General features: G+C 39.7%; 1 protein-coding gene across 1 annotated transcript in view; it reads left to right on the top strand.

Moving 5' to 3' along the window:
- Positions 1–20,788, top strand: part of LTK (leukocyte receptor tyrosine kinase) — a gene marked incomplete at both ends in the record, with an annotated part of 140,107 nt that overhangs the window by 94,536 nt on the left and 24,783 nt on the right. Inside the window, 11 exons of the mRNA XM_083365850.1 lie at positions 302–479; positions 2,457–2,607; positions 4,187–4,318; positions 5,170–5,326; positions 8,111–8,293; positions 8,760–8,858; positions 9,908–10,060; positions 12,063–12,173; positions 13,962–14,148; positions 17,195–17,285; positions 18,189–18,253. Coding sequence (XP_083221976.1) covers positions 302–479; positions 2,457–2,607; positions 4,187–4,318; positions 5,170–5,326; positions 8,111–8,293; positions 8,760–8,858; positions 9,908–10,060; positions 12,063–12,173; positions 13,962–14,148; positions 17,195–17,285; positions 18,189–18,253 — 1,507 coding nt within the window. The remainder of the gene's footprint in view (positions 1–301; positions 480–2,456; positions 2,608–4,186; positions 4,319–5,169; positions 5,327–8,110; positions 8,294–8,759; positions 8,859–9,907; positions 10,061–12,062; positions 12,174–13,961; positions 14,149–17,194; positions 17,286–18,188; positions 18,254–20,788) is intronic.

The raw sequence follows: 20,788 nt of genomic DNA, 5'->3' as shown, positions 1-20,788 counted from the left end.
GGCTGTTGCTATATTGTCTGGGAATGATTTTTTTTACTATAAAAGTTTTTTTCCCAGTATTTGTATACATATTACACACATGTTTTCAACAGTTTTAACATTGTACGCCACCCAGAACTACCCTATTATAAGATGGGACAATAAATTTAACAAACAAACTAGTGAGAAATCAAAAAGTGGAGCTGGCCAGGCAATGATGCTTTTTCTTTTTATTATGAACAAGTTGTGTGAATATGGTCTGGGAAAGAAAGTGAAGTTGACATGCTAGTCACAGCTCTGAATGTTTTTTTTCTAATAATAGGGGAAACACCTGTCAATCTCTGGTGGTTTACAACCTGTGGGGCTAGTGGGTTTCGAGGACCAACTCAAGCACAGTGTGATAGTGCTTATCACAACACCAATGTGTCAGTGACTGTGGAAAAAGAGGGACATCTACGAGGGGTACAAATCTGGAAAGTGCCAGCATCAAACCGATATACGTGAGTATCAGTGTGATGAGGTGAGGAAATAAGAATGCGTAAGAGCCATGGTGGCGCAGTGGTTAGAAGGCAGCACTGCAGGCTACTTCTGCTGACTCCTGGCTGCCAGCAGTTCAGCAGTTCGAATCTCACCAGCTCAGGGTTGACTCAGCCTTCCATCCTTCTGAGGTCGGTAAAATGAGGACCCAGATTGTTGGGGGCAATATGCTGACTCTGTAAACTGCTTAGACAAGGCTGTAAAGCACTGAGAAGCAGTATATAAGTCTAAGTGCTATTGCTATTGCTAGTCAGGTAGTCCTCGACTTACAACAGTTCATTTAGTGACCATTCAAAGTTACAGCGACACTGAAAAAGTGACTTAAGATTGCTTTTCATAGTTGTGACCTTTGCAGCATCCCCATGGTCAGGTGATCAAAATTCAGATGCTTGGCAACTGGTTCATTTTTATGACGGTTGCAGTTTGCCAAGGTCATGCGATCACCTTTTGCGACCTTCTGACAGGCAAAGTCAATGGGGAAGCCAGATTCACTTAACAACCGGGCTACTAACTTAACAACTGCAGAGTTTCACTTAACAACTGAGGCGAGAAAAGTCACAAAATGCGACAAAGCTCACTTAACAAATGTCTCAAGAACAGAAATTTTGTGTTCAATTATGGTCGTAAGTCGAGGACTACTGACTGTTTATGTAGTAACTTTTAAGCCAAGAAATCTAATGGCACCTCCCATGAGTCCCGATCAATGTGAGCAGCGGTCCAAAATGTGCTGAGAGGTATAGTCCAGATATATCTGGAATAAAGGCAAGATGGGCAGCAAACAAATTTAATGAATTATAATAATTCCCACCCTCACCCTCTTTATTTCAGTACAATAGCCATGCAATGCTTTCATTAAGGTAGGGCAGTACTGTTATTCCTACATTAAAGATTTTATATTTTCTAACTGTGATTTTTTTAAAATGCATAAAATCTTTAATGCAGGGATGAGAGATTTTAATGGTAGTTATATAATGAAGAATGTGGAAGGAAAGAGAAGAAGAAGAAGCCAACTAGCGGGGGGGGGGGAATTAGACCGGTGAAGAATGAAGTGTTGGGAACCTGAAACCGCAGGTTAGGAAAAGATCCTCATGGAGAAAATCCTTGCAGTTGCTAAGGGTCAATAACCTTAAGGGCGTATAATCCATCAATCACATTAAAGATGGGCTGGATATTTGTTTGCTTGCTTGTTTGTTTGTTTATTATTTTGTTAAATTTATTTGCTGCCTATTACCTTGGATCTACTCTAGGCAGCTTAATTAAGATTATAAAAGGTAGAAAAATGAAAAGGCGTGCAAAATAATAGAACAATAAAGTAAACAGTGACAAAGAAGCACAATGAGAATATGTCAATATGATTTAAAAAAAGATAAATGGATGGATGGAGAGCAGAGAACAAGGAGGGGAAGGTCCAGTGGTGGGATTCAAATATGTGAACAACCGGTTCTCTGTGTGGATGCCACTTCTGGAAGTCCATTCTGGGCCTGGGCAACAAAAAATTAGCTACTGCTTCTGCCGAACTGGTGCGAATGGGCTGAATCTCACCACCGGGAAGGTCTAGCCGTCACCTCCAGTGTGGAACTCCCCCATCTGGTCCCAAGGCCAACTGGCAGGGCCGCGTCTTCAGGTTCCTGTGGAAGGGTGGGGGCAGATCTTACCTCAGAGGATAATATTGTTCGAAAGGGTGGATGCTGCAGCAGAGGAGGCTCTTCTTCTGGATCCCACTTGTTGGAGTTCTTTGACCAATGGGATCCTAAGTAGGCCCTCTCTGCTGGCACAAGTAAAACGGGCTTGTCCTAGCGGGACAAGACAGTTGAGCTGGACATCACCTGAGTGCTATTTGAAGATAGGATTGTGGCTGTGAAGAGTTCGTGGTTGCAGTCACCTTGGAGCCTCATTTTGAGCCGTAGAGTTTCTTCCTAGTTGCTGTTACTTTTCTCCAGGATTTCAGCCTACGGAGCCGCTGGAGGGAAAGGAGCCAAGAACCACAACAAACGGTCTCATGGGATTTTTATCTCTGCTAACTTCCAACTGGAAAAAGATGAGCTTCTCTACCTGCTGGTGGGACAACAAGGGGAAGATGCCTGCCTAAGGGTGAGGCATGCACACTTTCTACTTTCGTCACTTTGGGATTGTGACAAAAGTTGATTGGGATATTTCAGGAGTCAATCTTCTCAATAATGATAGCTCCAAAATAAGAAATAGGGCACAAAGAATTGCAAAGAGTAGGGGGGGGCGGTGTTTGGGTAGCTTGAAGTTTTGTTTTTGTTGAGTTTTCAAACAAGGTCTTCTTTGGTGAACCTTTGAACAGTAAATACCTGTTTTAAAACCTAATATTGAATGTATTTTAAACCATTGTAACTGGGAGGGGGGAAAATCCTAGTATATAAACAAAAGAGAGAAAATGTTAAAAGTGGCATTTTCGCCTAATGCAGGGGTGTCAAACTGCCAGCCTGTGGGCCGGATGCATCATGCGGAAGCCGCGTCCACTCCAGCTCCAGCAAGGGGGAAAAAGTTGTGATATGTCGCGACACGTCACGTGATGTGGCGAGTTTGACACCCCTGGCCTAATGTGAAGAATAAGTGAGCCTAATCTGTGTTCAGGATTTTCAAAAAGGTGCATATTCTCTGCAATAGTAAATAAGCACAATCTATAATTCATTGATCACAAACATTGAAACAGATTAATATCATTTTGGAACAGGATCCCTAACCCACAGGCTGTGGCCTGCTACTGGGCAATGAGCTGTTTGGAACTGGGCCATGGCAGCGGCGGGAAAGCACATACATGCATCCCCTCTTGCATAAGCTGTTATGTACTGGGTTAAATGAGAACAGTTGCAATAGTTGCACAGCCGATACCACCAGGTGGCACTGTACCGAAACTGCTGTGACAGAGATCAGCTTTCGGCGGGAAATCTGAGGTTTGAAATGATTGGTTGAATGCGTACCTGGCCAGGTATATAAGGGGCACAGGTAACCCTGATTTCTCAGTACAGTTTATACCACCAATAAAGAGCTGCATGCTGTACTCCTCTGCCTGGCATCTTTACCTGCGTTCCAGAACCCACTACACAATATAAGCAGTGAGCACATGTGCGTGTGCAGCATTTATATGAGCCACAGGTACGTGTGCCCGCTGCTCATGCAAATGGGGCTGCGCACATGCACTTGCCACTCACGCAGAACCATCCCCTCTTCTACCCCAGAAGGGTTGGGGAACTCTGTTTTAAAAGAATTCAGACTATAATTAACATGTTGGATTAGTTCTAATGAAACCTGAGTTCAGGTCCATATACAGTCACTGAAGTTCATTGGTTGATTTGGATAAGGCGGCATGCTCAGTCTTCCAGCTACATTCACGAGTAATTCCTGGCACTTTAACCCCAGTCTGGGTTTTCTCTCACTTTATCCTCATTATCTGCAGATGTCTACCATAGTTTTCCATTCTGAAGGGAGCATCTGCAGTTAATCATTGCTCAGCATGGCACTGTGATACAATTAAAAAATGAGTTCCAGAACTATTGCACTGAGCTCCTGGAATAAGGACAAAAACTAAACCTATCAACCAAATAAATCAAAGATTCAAGGAGAAATATTTTCAGTTATCTGTGTATTTAAGAAGAAATGTTCTTCAGGTTTTAATTCTTGTTCTCCCTTCTGCTCGTTTCAGATTAACTATCACACTAAGCAGATTTGCCTGGGGGAATCCTCAGAAATTGAAGAAGAATACAAAAAAGCGAAGGGACTGACCGAATGGGCTGGAGGAGGGGGTGGGGGCGGAGGAGCCACTTATGTGTTTCGAGTAAGTGTCCATGTTCTTTTGCAAGCAGTTACTAAGGGCCGCTAGCAATTATTTAGCACTAGCTAGCTATAGTTAGCAATATTTAAGGAGAATCTGGAGAATATTTAAACATAGTGATACAAACATGATGGAGCTCTGGGCAATGGAGAGAGTCATTGCAACAGAGGGGGGAGTGGGGGGTTGATATCAAAATGTTCATTGCTGAAATGCTTAACAGCTGATAAATGATGTGGCCCCAGATTTGAAACCTCTACCGTGCAAGTACTAAAACAGCCCAAGACAATTTGAATTATGAATGACCCCTAAGTTAACATTGCTTTCATTTCTGCCCTTTTCTTTTTTGTCCTTCTCTATATTGATGGGTTTGAATCGTTACCACTGCTGTTGAAAAGAATAGAGGCAATGGATAGCATACCAGTTTCACTGACATGGTTTCCTTCAAAGATTTCTGGGAACTGTGGTTTGCTGAAAATGCTGAGGAATGTTCACGATCGCACTTGAGTGTCTTTAATGCTTTTAGAATTCCTCAGACAGGAAAAAAAATATTAAGCCATTTCAGTCAGTTCGGACAACTTTTAGTCCCACAACACCCTTGCTTTTCCTGGCCTTTCCTAAACTATGGTCTAGAAAGCTTGAAATTATGTGACCCGGCCCTCCTGATTTTGGAGTCCTGGTGTAAGAGGGTTCAAGAGTTGCTGGCAAAACTGCTTCCCTCTCTGGCCAAAGAATGTCAGCTACTGCAGTCAGAGTTTTTATTTCTGTTTGGTGCTTGACTTTGAACCTTCGACGTTTCCTTAATGTTTCCTTGTGTTTGTGTGTGTGTGTATGTGCGTGTGTGATTTCTTGAGCAGCAGAAGAATGGAGCTTTTGAACCTTTGCTTGTTGCGGCAGGGGGTGGAGGCAAGGCTTATCTGAAGGCGCAGGAGAGCTCCCTGGACGATGCGTTCTTGGAACAGTATGTGAACAGTTCGGCAATACCTGGGGTCAGTGGGAGAACTGGAGCAGCAGGTGAGGATCTGCTCTTGATAAGGGGCCAGCAGCTGAGCAAACAACATCTGCTGAAATTATGTAAAGAGAAGATACTTCACAGGAAATGAATTAGCATGACACTTATATACTGTATGCTAATTTTACATTTGGGGGTGCAGACATAGACCAGTTAGAACAGATGTGTCAAACTCGCGATGTCATGTGATGTCGCGCAACGTATCAGGACAGTTTTGCCATTGCCGGCAATGGGGTGGGCGCAGCTTCGGCATGAGGCATCCAGCCCGTGGGCCGGCAGTTTGACACCCCTGAGTTAGAACTTATTTTCACCTTGGGGGCCTTTCTTGAAAAACTACAGATAGTCCTCAATTTACAACTAAAATTTAGCCTAAAATTTATGTTGCTAAGTGAGACATTTGTTAAATGAATTTTGCCCCATTTTACAACCTGGGCCTGGGCAACAAAAAATTAGCTACTGGTTCTGCCGAAGTGGTGCGAACCGGCTGAATCCCACCACTGTGGTTGTACCAAAGGTGCTTCTTCAAGAGGCAAGTGGCTTCGTTTTGTCTTTGAAGACATTTTGCTTCTCATCCAAGAAGCTTCTTACTGAATGGTGGAGAATGGAAGGATTTGTATTCCCTGCAGGAATATAAATATAATATCCTTCCATTCTGTACCATTCAGTCAGGACTGAAGAAGCTTCTTGGATGAGAAGAAAAACGTCTTCAAAGACAAAACAAAGCAAAAAAAAAACGAAGAAAGTCCACTTGCCTTTTGAAAAAGCACGTTTAGGTTGGAACATGAGAAAGTGACTGGCACCGTTACCCGTGAATGCAACGCATAGGAGAGGATTTTCCAGATGAAATCCAATGCATTGATTGTTCTCTGTCTGTAAAATCCTTTTTCAGAGCGTTAATATACTAACCCAAGTTTTCTGTTCTTCACCATTGTCCTGGAAAGTTTTCTCCTCAATGGGCAATTAAACTTAGAAAAACAAGCTTCCTTCAGCACCAAAGAAAGCATTTCTTTAGCTTTGTGTGAGAAAGAAAATATTCAGGGGCCATCAGAGCACACAGGGAACTAGAGATGAACTCTTCACTCTCCGTCTGAAAATTCCTCGCATTAGATTGCAAGGAAACTTAGAAAAATAACTTCTTAAAGTTATGTTTATTTCCCTGTGCTTTATTACCCTTGTTAATGTGAAGTTTAGCTTTGCTACGTTGGGATTTTCTGAGGCTTATAAGCACTGGGGAAAGATGATTGAACTTGACCAGTATAACAGCAGTTGTCCAAAACGGGAATTAAGCTTTTAAAAAAGGACTTGGAATTTTGGAAGTAGATTCAAGGAATAAGGCCATTTGAATGCTTGGCAACCTTGGTGATAGTTGGTGTTTGGCACTGGAAATTGGAGGGACAACTAGCCCCACTATATCTATACTATACAATCCAATTGATTGTGAAATGACACCAGACAGATACCCATACACATCTACAGATATAAAATTTAAAAACCTTTTAGTGCCCTTAGTGGTCATTCAGATATTGCCTATTACCTCAGCCTAAATGAGGTAGCCCTAAGGAGCAATATTTATTTATTTTAATTTATTTTATTGAATTTATATACCGCCCTTTCCCGAAGGACTCAGGGCAGTTTACAAGGTACTTAAAACACTGATACAAAAATTAAAAATGATTAAAAAGATTAAATTTAATCCCTGAAAAAATATTAAAAACCCCAATTAAAACTCTCAGCCTGGGCCAGAAAGCTCAAAGAGCCAGGTCTTCAGGTCCTGGCAAAATGAACAAAGGTCGGGGGCAGTCCTAAGCTCCATGGGCAGCTGGTTCCAAAGGGCAGGCGCACCCACAGAGAAGGCCCTCCCCCTGGGTGTTATCCGCCGGCAATCTTTTACCGCCGGCACCCTGAGAAGGCCCTCCCTGTGGGAGCGCACTGGACGAAGGGAACTTGATGCCGGCAGCAGGTGTTCCCTCAGATATCCCGGACCCAAGCCATTTAGGGCTTTATAGGTTATCACCAGCACCTTGAATCTCACCCGGAGCCATGCCTAAAATGTTCAGAGGTAATCCATATAAGTTTTAGGCATGGAAATAAATAACACAAGACCATTTCTATAATGTGACATTATATATAAAATGTGTGTGTGTATATGTGTGTGTGTGTGATATACATATACATATACACATATATACACACACACATATAAAACCATTTCTATAATGTGACATTATATATATATATATATATATATATATATATATATATATATATATATATATATAATATGGGTATATGTGTATACATATACATATACACATGTATACACACACACACACACACACACACACACACACAAACACACATAATGTTATTAAGTGGAAGCAACCTGATCCACATATGAAAGGTTAAAGTTGACTATTTTATTATATTCTACCTATAATACAAGACTCTCTCCAGACTGTCTGACTTCTCTTGGGACAGATAAAGTCCCATGCAACTTAGGAGAGGTTAAGCCTTGGGTCTCCTGCAGCTGCACAAGGACTCAAGGCTAATTCCTCACTTGATCCCTCCTTCTTGCCTGGCTGGTAGTTGTCCAACAAAGGGAACCCCATAATTTATGGCACAGGAATTATATAATAGCAAAATATTGGAAATAGGTTATAGATGTTTACATTAATGCTTATTAATTTGTTTTTAAAATATATGTGTATTTGTATCTATTTGTGAGTTCTGACTGATTTGCAATTTCTATCTGTGAATGTCATTCTCTTTCTCTTCACACTGTACAGGGGGAGGTGGTGGTTGGGAAGGTATCACCCAGTTTCCCTGGGCTGGAAAATCACTTCTGGAGGGTGGAGAAGGTGGTGAGGCCTGCCAACAAGCATTAGAGAAACTCCAGTGGACCACGTCTGGTGGTTTTGGTGGTGGTGGAGGAGCTTGTACATCCGGTGGTGGTGGAGGAGGCTATAAAGGTATAAAGCTTAGTTTTATGTCATCAACCTGCATAGCATTATTGCGTTCTCATCGTTGCTACTATCACAGTAAACAGTGCATATCTGCATTCAGAGTCAATGTATTTTCCCTTTCTGATAAATGGTTAAAAGGATATTCCCAGTAGTGTTTCGTCATCTGAGAAAATCAAACCCATAGAAATTTGAGGGTGTTGCAAAGAATTTAAATATATATAAGCCACATTTATCCAGGATCTCAAATAATGCATCTAGGATAAAGATACAACTTTTCTACTAAAGGCTATTCTGAAACATAGAATAAAAACCATTTCCACCTAATTTCAGGGGCTGGGGGGAGCAGCACTGGGACCTCAGTACAAAGATTCTCCTTTAATTCTTTCAATTTGGATCACTTGGCAACTAGATAACCTATGGATCCCTGTATCTTGTTAAATATGTCTCTTTGGTTTGTTTTTGTTTTTTGTAGGTGGACATGCTTCTGAAACGGATGACATTACAGCTGATGGACAGCATGGTGTTTCCTTTGTGAATCCGATTGGGGAGATCTTCTTGAGCCCTCTAGCAGGTCAGATAGATGACAAGATATCTTTTATCTTGTCCCTCAGGTATATTGATCTATTCACATGTTCCTTCTGTATCCACTCTTTGAACAAAAGGAGAGTTAGGGGGGTTAAGGGAAGCCTGGAGATTCAAGACCACATAAGAACAATGCCATTTATCTGTGAACTCTGCTATCTCAATATAATGGAAACATTTTTGATGGCATTATCCAAACAGATTAAAAATGCTTTCCGTTCTTCTGACACATTAACATGCCACAGCATGTTTGAAGTTCCAATTCAGTCACCTCAGAAGCTGTTTATGCAGCTTTGTGCCAATGTGGCAGGTCTGAGGTAGCAAGTGCTGGCATGCATGAATATTCCAGAATTGGAATTCTTTTCCATAGTAAATATATTTTCCAAAGGTTGGGAAAATACACATTTTGATTTACTAAAAATAAGGTAGTATTCCATGCTTAATGACTGAAAGTTTTTTGTGTGGCACATTTTTTTTAATTAGAATCCACTTTAGAATGCTTTTCAGTTAATGAAACTTACTGCTATAATTAATATGTTTACATTTAAGAGGCCACAAGCTTTTTTTTTTCCCTGTTGGAATCATGGAAAGCAGTATGGCATGTTAGCTAAGAAATTCCAGCAGCTGAAATCCATACATCTTTACGATGCTGAGGTTGAGCAACATTATACTAAAGCATCTGTGACAGATGACCATCCATCCCGTTCTTGACGATCTTTAAAGAAAGAGAACGCACCCCACCATGTGGCAGCCTGTTCTATGATTGATAGCTCGTATAGTCAGTAATCGAAGCAAATGTGTTTGCCTACCATATTTGGCTCTGTCTTGAAAAGATATTCTTCTGTTAGCCTTCAAGATATGTGGCTATAATTTATCAGATGGTGGGCAAAAGTCTGATATTTATGATTGGAAAAAATATACAGAATAGAAGATCTGCTGAGGAAATGTCCCTTCTTCCTTAGCAGATTGCACCTGTACCTCTTTTTTAGAAATGTGCTTTTTAAAGAAACATTTGAACTTCCTTCTTTTCTTCTTTAGTTATGGAAAGTCACGGTGAAATAGTCATTGAAGTCTATGTGAATTGCAGCCATTGTCAATCAGGTATCTGCAAACAACAACCTGGCAGTCACCTACCTGTCTGTATTTGTGCAGCTGGGGCCATCTTGGCTAATGACAATGTTTCCTGCACAGGTAAAATACAGAAAAGGGATTCCAAATAAAATGTTCCATTTCTTGCTTTCCCACCAAGCTTCACCAGGATTAGATCAAAGAAACAATTAGCTGGTTTAACAGCCATCTTTTTTTGCCTCTAAAATTGTTCATTTTGTTTTATTTATGTTTTGTTGTATGTGTTTATTATTAATTAATTTGATTTAAATGGAAAGTTATTTCAACAAGTGACTGCACATTTTGAGCTGAGAGAGAGTGTGATTCTGTATTGTTGCTGGTCTAATTGTTATAAGCTACTTGTAGCTTTAAAGAGGTAGCATCTAAATTTTAAAAATAACAAATATTAATAGCAAATACATGTCAAACACAAGGCTCGGGGGCCAGATCCGGCCCGCGAGGTGGTTTCATGCGGCCCACAAAGCCATCCTGGAAACAGTGAGGGAACGGCCCCCACTGCCTTGGCCCTGGCCCAGAAACCCTCCTTCTGCCAGAGACCCTCAGATCTGTCCCACTTCTGCCCAGGCCCCCATAGGCACCCTTGATGCCAACGATGTAGAGCTGGCCACGCCCACCCAGTAGGCCATACGCACTCTAGCCACGCCTACCCAGTAGGACACGCCCACCCTGGCCACACCCACCCGGCCCCCTGAGGGCAACCACAATGCTCATGCGGCCCTCAATGAAATTGAGTTTGACACCCCTGCATAGACCTTTACTATATTTCTTTAAAAATGTGTGGTAAAACTATGTAGTTTAAAGATTCCTTGGCAACCCCGTTAAACTAAATTCCCTAGGATTTGAGGGCGAACATTGAGGTTAACTATATGGCCTGTTCATAATATTTGCATTATGTGCTTTTCTCCAGTCCAGGGGTAGGCAACCTTGGCTCTTTTATGACTCATGGACTTCAACTCCCAGAATTCCTGAGCTATGCTGGCTCACGAATTCTGGGAGTTGAAGTCCATGAGTCATTAAAGACCCAAGGTTGCCTACCCCTGCTCTAGTCCATGAAGCAGCATTAAAGTATGCTGCTATATTTTCCACTGGTCTATTGCTAAGCATGTTTGTCTTTGCAACCAGGACAGCTATTGGTGCTCTCCTCAAAGCTTTAATCTGGAACATTTAAGGAAAGAAATTATTGAACTCCTGTGGTATCACCTGCCAGCAGGAAAAAGGCTACCGGTCACTGCTTTTAATAGAAGAGGCAAATTTTGATACTTGGTTAGACCAACAACTCCTAGAAACTCACCTCCTTTAGGGGGCAGGATTCACCACCTGCCCTGCTGTAATGCTGCCTGCTCTCTCCCACCACCTTCCCATCCCCTTTCTTGCCAGCTCTGCCAGTTGAAAGGGACCTTGGAGATCTTCTAGTCCAACTCTCTGCTCAAGCAGGAGACCCTATGCCATTTCAGACAAATGGCTATCCAGTCTCTTCTAAAAAACCTCCAGTGTTGAAACACCCACAATTTCTGAAGGCAAGCCATTCCACTGGTTAATTGTTCTAACTGTCAGGAAGTTTCTCCTTAGTTCTAGTTCGCTTCTCTCCTTGATTAGTTCCCATCCGTTGCTTCTTGTTCGGCCTTCTGGTGCTTTGGAGAATAGCTTGACTCCCTCTTCTTTGTGGCAGCCCCTGAGATATTGGAACGCTGCTACCATGTCCCCCCTTAGTCCTTCTTTTCCCTAAACTAGACAAACCCAATTGTCTTAATTTATTATAAAATAATATAGCATAATAATTATTTATTACAATTAATTTATAAATTTATTTATACTATTGTTAGTTCATCTACAGCCCATCCTTTCCCTCTTCATTATATCTAGTAATTTGGGTACACATTTTTGCCCTCAACTTTTCTTCTTTCTGTTTGCTATCACAAGGAATTGGCCACATTCTGTTTATGAACTTCTTAGATGTTAGGGTGGAAAGGAGTTGCTGGACTAGACTCTTGCTTGGGCTTTTTAAGAAACCCTGTTTAAAGTCCTAAACTGAAATCTAAATGCTTACATATCATATTTTGTCTAGTTATCCGGGAACCCATTCCAGAAGAGCACTTTCCTCTCCCATTCCTCTTGGCAGTGATTGCTGTGATTGTGGTGCTTGTTATGATACTCACTTGTGGTAGCCTATCAATTGGTAAGTTGCATCTGCTGTATTTTGGGCATATCTGAATTCATTTGTTCACATCTCTGGCCCCTTTCAAGGATTTATCGATGTTCTTGGGAAAGAAGGTTGGAAACTGCTGACAGTCTATAAAACCGTGCTTTGGATCCAGATTAATGCTTAGCAATGTTTTATTTTGGAGGATGTGACCTTGAGGGGGAGGGGGGGAATGGACAATTTTGTAGATTTTTTCTTCCTGTGAAAACTGCTGTGGCTTCCTGAAAAGTTTCTTCAGAGAACCATCAGAACCAGAATGGAGATAGTGGGACAGAATGCAGAAAAAGAATCAGAATGTAAAAACTCTATCCCCTTGCACCAACAGGGGGTCCCCACTGGATCTCAGTTGTTTTCATGCTTGAAAGCAAGTTTTAATCCACCTATGGGCCCTGTGAACCGCCCTGAGTCCCTAGGGAGAAGGGCGGTATACAAATTAAATAAAACCTAAATAAAACCTAAAACCTATTGCAATTGTGGGAGAAAAACGTGAACACTTTAAGGGAGCATAATCATCTTGTTTTCACATGGGGCTGCAGTCTCATTGAACTACTTGATGAAAATAGTAACCATGGACAAAGGATTCCTAAAAACACTAAACTGATTGAACCAAAATACACATAGATTTATATATTAAACATTTTAATTCATTAAAATTAATTGATTTTAGTTATTTACTTTGTAATTTCTACATTTTCATTATAAGAGATGATACTAATGGGATTTCCTGTTTTATATGCCAAAATAGTTGGCTTGTTATCCTGTGCACTTTGATTTGGATCCAGGAGGTGTTGTTCACTGCATCATGCAGTGGGTGGTAAAGAATTGCCTTGCTTTTTATTTTAATATTATAAAAAAATGTCCAGTGAATCAAGGTGATATATTACTGTTCCATTTGGGATGAATGTCATTCAAAACCATGTGGGGAAACACGGTTTGATTTGCCAGCTAATCCAAAGCAAAGAGACTCAACATTTCCGTGGATATAGAAGTCAGTAAGACAACAGCTGTGATATATAATATTTGTGTCTGTGTCTCTTTCTCTCTCTTTGTATGTTTCACACTGATGAGTTTTTTTTAATCTTACAGTCTTTTTTTGATGAGTAAGGGAAATAATTCAGTCCATCTGTAGTTAACATCTCATCTTTGGCTTTCAAGCCTAGGCAAAAGTTTTAGAAGAGCTTTCTGATTAAATAAGCAAACATGCTTTTCTTCTAAAAGGAGCTACTTAATGCTTAAATCCATTTGCAGCCATGTATGCATTCCTGTGTGGTATATTTAATCCACCATCTGCAGCATAGTCCCCTTTCAAGCCACCCCTGAGAGTTGTGTTGGCTAAGGCTAAATGTTGAGTACAATGTTTTTTTTTCCTGAATTTTTTGCTTCTCCCTGAGAGAAAAAGGCTTGTATTTTGAAGCTTGCCATTGTACCATATTACACCAATTTCTTAAGCAATCATGAATGCACAGCTTGCTTGTATTAGAACTCATTAAAGAGTGTAATATTTCAGGAACTGGAGTTATTCCTCTCACCAATATGACTGTATCTGCTCTTAACCAGGGCACATTCTAAAAGTGTTTGCCTGATCAGTTAAAAAAGCTAACTTGTAATTCTGCAAAAATATAGTAACAAAATTCAAAACTATTAGCAAAGAGAAATAAGTCTAATCTAAAAATTTTGAGACAGATTTTCTGGAATGTTATGTCTGTTGTTCGCGTGGCTTAATTTCTCTTTTCTTCTCAGATTCTCCTTCATGTTTCTTTTCAGTTTATCATCGAAAGAAAAAGAGGCTAGAAGGAACCAGAGCCCATCTGCAGAATCCAGATTATAACCTAAGCAAAATCCGTACTTCTACTATCATGACAGATTATAACCCCAACTACAGCTTTGCAGGGAAGATGGCCACCCTCAGTGAACTTAAAGAGATCCCACGAAAGAATATTTCTCTACTTCAGTAAGACTCAGCTGCCCTGTGTGCTTGCTAATTTAGAAGGGGGAATTATAGCCTGAGTCACCAGGAAATTGCACTAATTCTGACTCTACCAGTTTTGAATCTCAGTATCTTAACAGGAAGGCATAGAATTCTGCAAAACTTAGTTATTTATTATGGATAAAAAATAGTCTATAATTGGTCTCTAGTTTGCCTAAACTAAGACTTTATATATCCAATTATCAACAGTGGCTAGGATTTGGGCAACATATATATTTAATTCATTATCATTATTGTTAATACTAAAATTTTATTAGAATTTTAAATTCAGGGGAAAAAAATAATGAGAACTAATATTTAGAATGAAGAAAAAGGAAAAGAAAGGAGCAAAGATAAAAGTGCAGAAATCAAAGAAAATGGGAAAAAGGATTATAAAGTGACCCAGATTTTTTTTTACAACAGTTATAAGTATAGATATAAATTAACCTCTTATTCTATGGTTACAGCAGCGTTTATATTTTCTCTATAATCTATTGTTTTTATTCTAATCCTCAAAACCATATATCTTTACTTCATTTTTTTCAGTTTACCACACAATGACAAAAGGATTTTTCAATCATTATTAAACTTAGACAATGTCTTATATTGAATTAAAGCAGTCAACTTGGCCATTTCAGCAAGTTCAATCATTCTCTATTCATTCTTCCACTAAGTATAGTATTTATTTATTTATTTATTTTTTAATTCCATTTATATCCCGCCCTTCTCCGAAGACTCAGGGCGGCTTACAAGCTTAGCAGTAGCCTTCATTCTATGTATATGCCTGATTATTAGGGCTTTCACACACACCCCAAGCGGCATTATTACAAAGTCAGCTTAATTGCCCCCAACAATCTGGGTCCTCATTTTACCTACCTTGGAAGGATGGAAGGCTGAGTCAACCTTGAGCCTGGTGGGATGCGAACCTGCACTAATTGCAGGCAGCTGGTGTTACTTAAGGAGGCATTAGCCCACTGCTCCACCAAGTATGTATATGTCATCTAGCTGTACAATTTATTTTTATTTGAATACATTTTTTTCTGAATTTGGGCAACAGTAAATATGAATTTAAAGTACTGCATCCAGCCCTGAAAGGATTGCCAAGTAAGTCCAAGGCACAATTTGGAGATGGTAGACTAAGCTTTGTTGAATACCTTCTGGTTGACAAAAAGGCTAATTCTGGATCAGCAAAATCCACTGCAGGTACCAGGTGTGACACCTTCAAATGTTCACAAATGAAACACTGTTTCTTATTATCACTATTCCACTATCCATCCCCATGGATATTCTTCATAACCTCAGTCTCATCCCAAAGACCTGATTAATTGATTGACTGATCATTTTTGACTCCTAGCAACCAAATAGATAGATTTTCTCTGACAATTAATTCCTAACTTGTTCTTTCAAATCTCCCAACAGTGCAATAATCAGCACTGGAACGAAGTCCATCCCACCCTGCTTCTGGCTGTTCTCTTCTTCTTTAAGCCCAAGCATGGTTTTAAGAAAATATTAAATATTAGATGCAAGAGCCTTGGTGGAGCAGTGGGCTAATGCCTCCTTAAGTAACACCAGCTGCCTGCAATTAGTGCAGGTTCGAGTCCCACCAGGCTCAAGGTTGACTCAGCCTTCCATCCTTCCGAGGTAGGTAAAATGAGGACCCAGATTGTTGGGGGCAATTAAGCTGACTTTGTAATAATGCCGCTTGGGGTGTGTTGTGAAAGCCCTAATAAGCAGGCATATACATAGAATGAAGGCTACTGCTAAGCTTGTAAGCCGCCCTGAGTCTTCGGAGAAGGGCGGGATATAAATGGGATTAAAATAAAAATAAATAAATAAATAAAATTTCTCTTGTTGAGAACATTCATGCTAGCCAGACTGATGCTTAAGCAAACAAAAAAGTGTAATGGATTTGTAATGGGGGTTGGGATTTGAATTAGTCTCAACTCCTGTTGATCATGTGCTCAAGTCCATATAGTTTTCTTGGTAGCATTTTCAGAAGAACTCCTTGTCCTTTTCTCGATCCTGAGAAATGGGATCTGGCCAGAAGTCATTCATGCCTGTGGTAGAAATAGAACTCATAGCCTTATGCTGAGTAGCCTTTAGGCACTTCAACTAACTACCTCTTAACGCATCACCATTGCCCAGGGGATGCTTGAGGAGGCTCCTTTCATGTCCCTGATATTTTTCCACTGAAATGATACCTATTTATCCATTTACATGCTTTCAAACTGCTAGGTAGGCAGGAACTGGGACAAATAGATGGGAGCTCATTCCGTCACGCAGTTGAAATCCCGAGAGCAAGCTGCATAACAGAATGAATTCCCATCTATTTGTTCCAACTGCTCCCCACCTAGCAGTTCGAAAGCATGCAAATGCAAGTAGATAAATAGGTACCACTTTGGTAAGAAAACACCGGGGACGTGAATGGAGAAGAAAGAACCTTGGTAGGTCCTTCTGACATGAAGGTAGTAGTAGTAACACTCACTAAAATTGTACATTTTATTATTCTGCTATAATGGTAGAGACATGGGTAAGAATAGTTTGGCTATTTTTGTCTCTTCTTTGTGATGTGTTCCTGAACCTGCTGTAACAAGAATGCTGTTGTGGTCTGTCAAATGAAGAGATGGTTGCATTTATAAAATGCTCAACTCTTTACAGGTGCTAATATTTCTAAACTTGGCTAAGAGTAAGAAGGGCCATTTTATAAGAATTTCCCTTCCCTTGTGGAATGCATGTTGAACATAGTATTTGGACACATATTTATAATTGTAGTGCAGGAAAGAGAGCCTGAATTTGCTCTAAATCCAAGCAATTGTTTTGTGGGAAAGTGCTAATGAAAAGCTACCGCTGTTTGAATGCATATTTCATCAACAATGCTTAATTTGTATATTAACAACCTAATATAATGGACACTTCCAATGGTTCCTGGATCTTTCAACATTTTGTAATCAGAAGTGTTTACTTGGTGTAGATATAGGAAGGGTACAAAGTAACTGAATGCGTTTTTTTTTTGTTTTCTCCCTCCCTTTAGGGAACTTGGACATGGGGCATTTGGTGAAGTTTACAAAGGAACAGTGGTAGGAATCGCAGGAGATCCCAGTCCTCTACAGGTGGCTATCAAGGTTAGTGTCTTCAGCTAATATTAGCTGAGTCTGACTCTTGATAACTTTACGGACACATCCATGTTGTTGGGTACCTATTGCCGCCTTCTGGGATTTTTCAAAACTTTTTAATGTGGTCTTTAGTCATCAGATTTCATGGAGGATGTCTTATCCAGGAACTAACAATATCTGATTCTGCTTAGTTTTATTTCAAGATCAGTCAAGATTAGCTAGACAGTATATCAGAGAGTACCCATCATTACAACTAATGAATTTTACATTCTTTTTGTTTTCTTTATTTCTGAAATGTTATCTGATGTTTCCATTATAACAAGCATCTGAGCAGCTTATAAGTAACCATAGCTTGGTGTACCAAAAAAGCAAAACACATTTTCCTAAACAGTTAAAAGAATTGAGGCAATTGAAGCTGATGAGTATGTTTGATCAAAGATATAGATAGGCAGAGATGCTTAGCCTGACATCAAAAAGATATAAAAAGTAAGACCAATGAATTGTTTATAAAGAGGACATTTCCAAATCAGAAGGGCATCACCAAAAAGATTCTCTATTCCCACTCAACTCTATTTTTCCCCTTTAATTACTCAATCTCCTGTACCTGTACTGCTGTGCTCTGAATTGGAAGGTAAATGGGGGCAGATAATGAGCATCTCTCTGTGTTATATTGTCTGAATCAGAGGCTTTGATTGATATCAATGGTATAATCATGTTTTCAGGATTTTTTAAAAATGGTTTATTCAAACCATTGGGTTTCAATTTTATTAGTTTTCAGAGTGAGAAGCAGTATAAAAATGAAACACAACCAAAGTGTTGTTTTAATAAACAAGAGTTCTGCCTTTCCATTTTCCTGCTGCTAGAAATCTTCCTTTGCAATTGATACATTTTTTTCCCTTTTCATTTCGACAGACATTGCCAGAAATCTCTTCAGAGCAGGATGAGATGGATTTCCTAATGGAAGCACTGATAATCAGGTGCATTTTAGAACTTTCTTCTTAGACAGGATTGTAGTTAACAGGGTGAACAAGACATAACTAAAAATCTGTCTCAAGAGATTTTATTTGCATTTGATTTTAGCAGCACCAATTTTAAAAAGACAGTAATAAGGTATGCATTATACAAGCCGCATATCCCTAATTCTGTTCCAGAAACTGCCAATTGGTAGTAGAGCTTTTAAGAGTGTTTCTATAGAAATTCTAATTTCACAGTGTCCTGAAAGAAGCTAGTGAGCAAAAGCTTGGAGGCTGCTGAAATCTAGTTTTTTATGTATTGACAGTGCAATTCAGACTTACACTCATTCAAAGTATGTACATACTGAGGACTTCCGGTCAGGGCAAGACAAATTACACATCTCCAAAGGAGTACAGGTGGCATTGCAGCAAAATTGGTGACTGGATATGGTTTTTCTGGTCAGCCAAACCTCTCTGGGTAACGTGGTAAAAAGCTTCTTTAAAGAAGATGTGATAGGAGAGCAATTTGAGCCTAGGACGATAGAGGAAACCAAAAAGAAATAAAGATTACAATTAAAGAGGAAGAATATTTAATTTATCTTACACAGAATGGAGCAAGACACTTTAATATTGGATGTATTGGAGGATATTTTTGAATACTGGACCCAGAAATTAATTTTAAGAATATCTGCCTCTATAGATAAACTATGTTTAAAGGATGTTATGGAAGAGGAACAAGTTTTACTGGACAAGATTGAGACCAATCTGAAAGTGGATTCAAAAATTACACACTGTAAGAATAATATGGGAAAAGATACTATACTGTATTTGCAAATGAAACCAGCTAATGTCTTAATAATTACAAGGGATATACAAAAGCAAACCAAAAGAGTGATTTGGATGACTCTTCTGTACTGGATTTACAGAAGAGACTTTTCAAAGTTCTGAAGGGTTTGTGAGAAGGCACAAAGAAAAAATGAAAAGTAAACAAAGTCTAGGTAGGACATGATTTGAAGGGATTAAAAATCAAGACTGTTAAAAGGAAGGAATATAAAGTGGATTTATTTGATCAAGGTTAAAACTGATATCTTGTTATTTCTGATAACTTTCATGGATTTTTGCTGATTGAGACTGAATGATGAGTTTTGAAGGATCTGTTCATAGATAAGAGATGAGATATGAAATGAAGAGATTATCTGCTGTATTTTAAAAGAAGGTGATAAGTTCTTAAAATTGTTTATACTTTGGTGATGGGGAACTCTTTATATGCTGTGTTTCTTTTCTTTTTCTTTGTTATATTTTCACTGTTATACTTTTACCATTTTCTGTTCTATTTTTCTTTCTCTCTCTGCACTTTCCATTTTTTCATTTCATTTTATTTTTTGTAGTTTGTAATAGTTTTTATTGTACTACTGCAATCTTCAGTACAAGTATTATTAAAAATCAAAATATGTACATACCATCTCTTATTTCCAGTATATGACTTTTAGATACTGGGCAAAAGTCATCTAGGACTGAGGGGTCCAGAGATATTATCAATATGACCACTACTAATATATTTCTTTCAAAAAGTCTAATGAAGTTCCATTGGGAACTTCAGCTAGCATTAGTAGAGGCCTAGTTAAATAACTAACTGGCCATCTTCTTCCTTTCCTTTTAAATTCAAAGTCCATTACTTTCATGTGCAGTGACACGGAGAAGGATCACCTAGTTGATTTCAGGGCTTCATTGAGGCAATTCTTTTAGCAGCCTATAAATAGGTGTCTACATCAGAGTTGCAACATAAACATGAATGTTCACACAAGACAGTGCCAGAACATGAGTGACTCCCAGGTAGGTGTCACATTGCAGAGAACTATGTTCAATATACTCATGTGCAGTGACACGGAGAAGGATCACCTAGTTGATTTCAGGGCTTCATTGAGGCAATTCTTTTAGCAGCAATGTCAGAATCCATTTATATCACATTTCATAAATGTATAGGTAGAACAATGTGCTTATTCTGGGGATTCTGCCATCTCTCCGAAGGGGGGGGGGAGAGGATAGACTTTAGGCATTTTCAAACAACAGGGAACATTTGAACTGGGGGAGGGAGGGGGAGAGACAGATCTGGATTGCATCTTCATTTACTACAAAAGGAAGCAATAACCATAAAACCAAGGAGAGTTCCCTTTCCCATGGAAGGGCCTGACATCTGACCAAATGGATGAGGGGAGGGACTGAAATGGGAATGCTTTATATAGGATTGAAATGTAACTTTGTTAGATTCCGTCTTGTATTGCCACAATCGATTCCATCCTAGTAAACATTTTCCTTTTGGACTAAACTTGCATCCAAGAGTTCTTATTTCCTAAGATGTGGATTGAGGTGGGTCCTGACAGTAGACGGAATCTGCTTTAAGAGTCAACCTGGAAGGGAAAACCTTACCGGGGGACTTTGCAACAAATACAATGTCTGGCGACGAAGCAAGAGAGGAGGGAAGCCCCATGGAGGGGGAGTCTTCCCCCCAAATGGAATCCCAGAGACGATGGGAAACTGAAGCAGCATATTCCCCCGGGG

This window comes from Vipera ursinii (assembly GCF_947247035.1).
Source record: "Vipera ursinii genome assembly, chromosome: 1".
Classification (NCBI taxonomy): Eukaryota; Metazoa; Chordata; class Lepidosauria; order Squamata; family Viperidae; genus Vipera; species Vipera ursinii.
The sequence above is the reverse complement of the archived record's forward strand: the minus strand, read 5'-3'. Positions and strand labels throughout refer to the sequence as shown.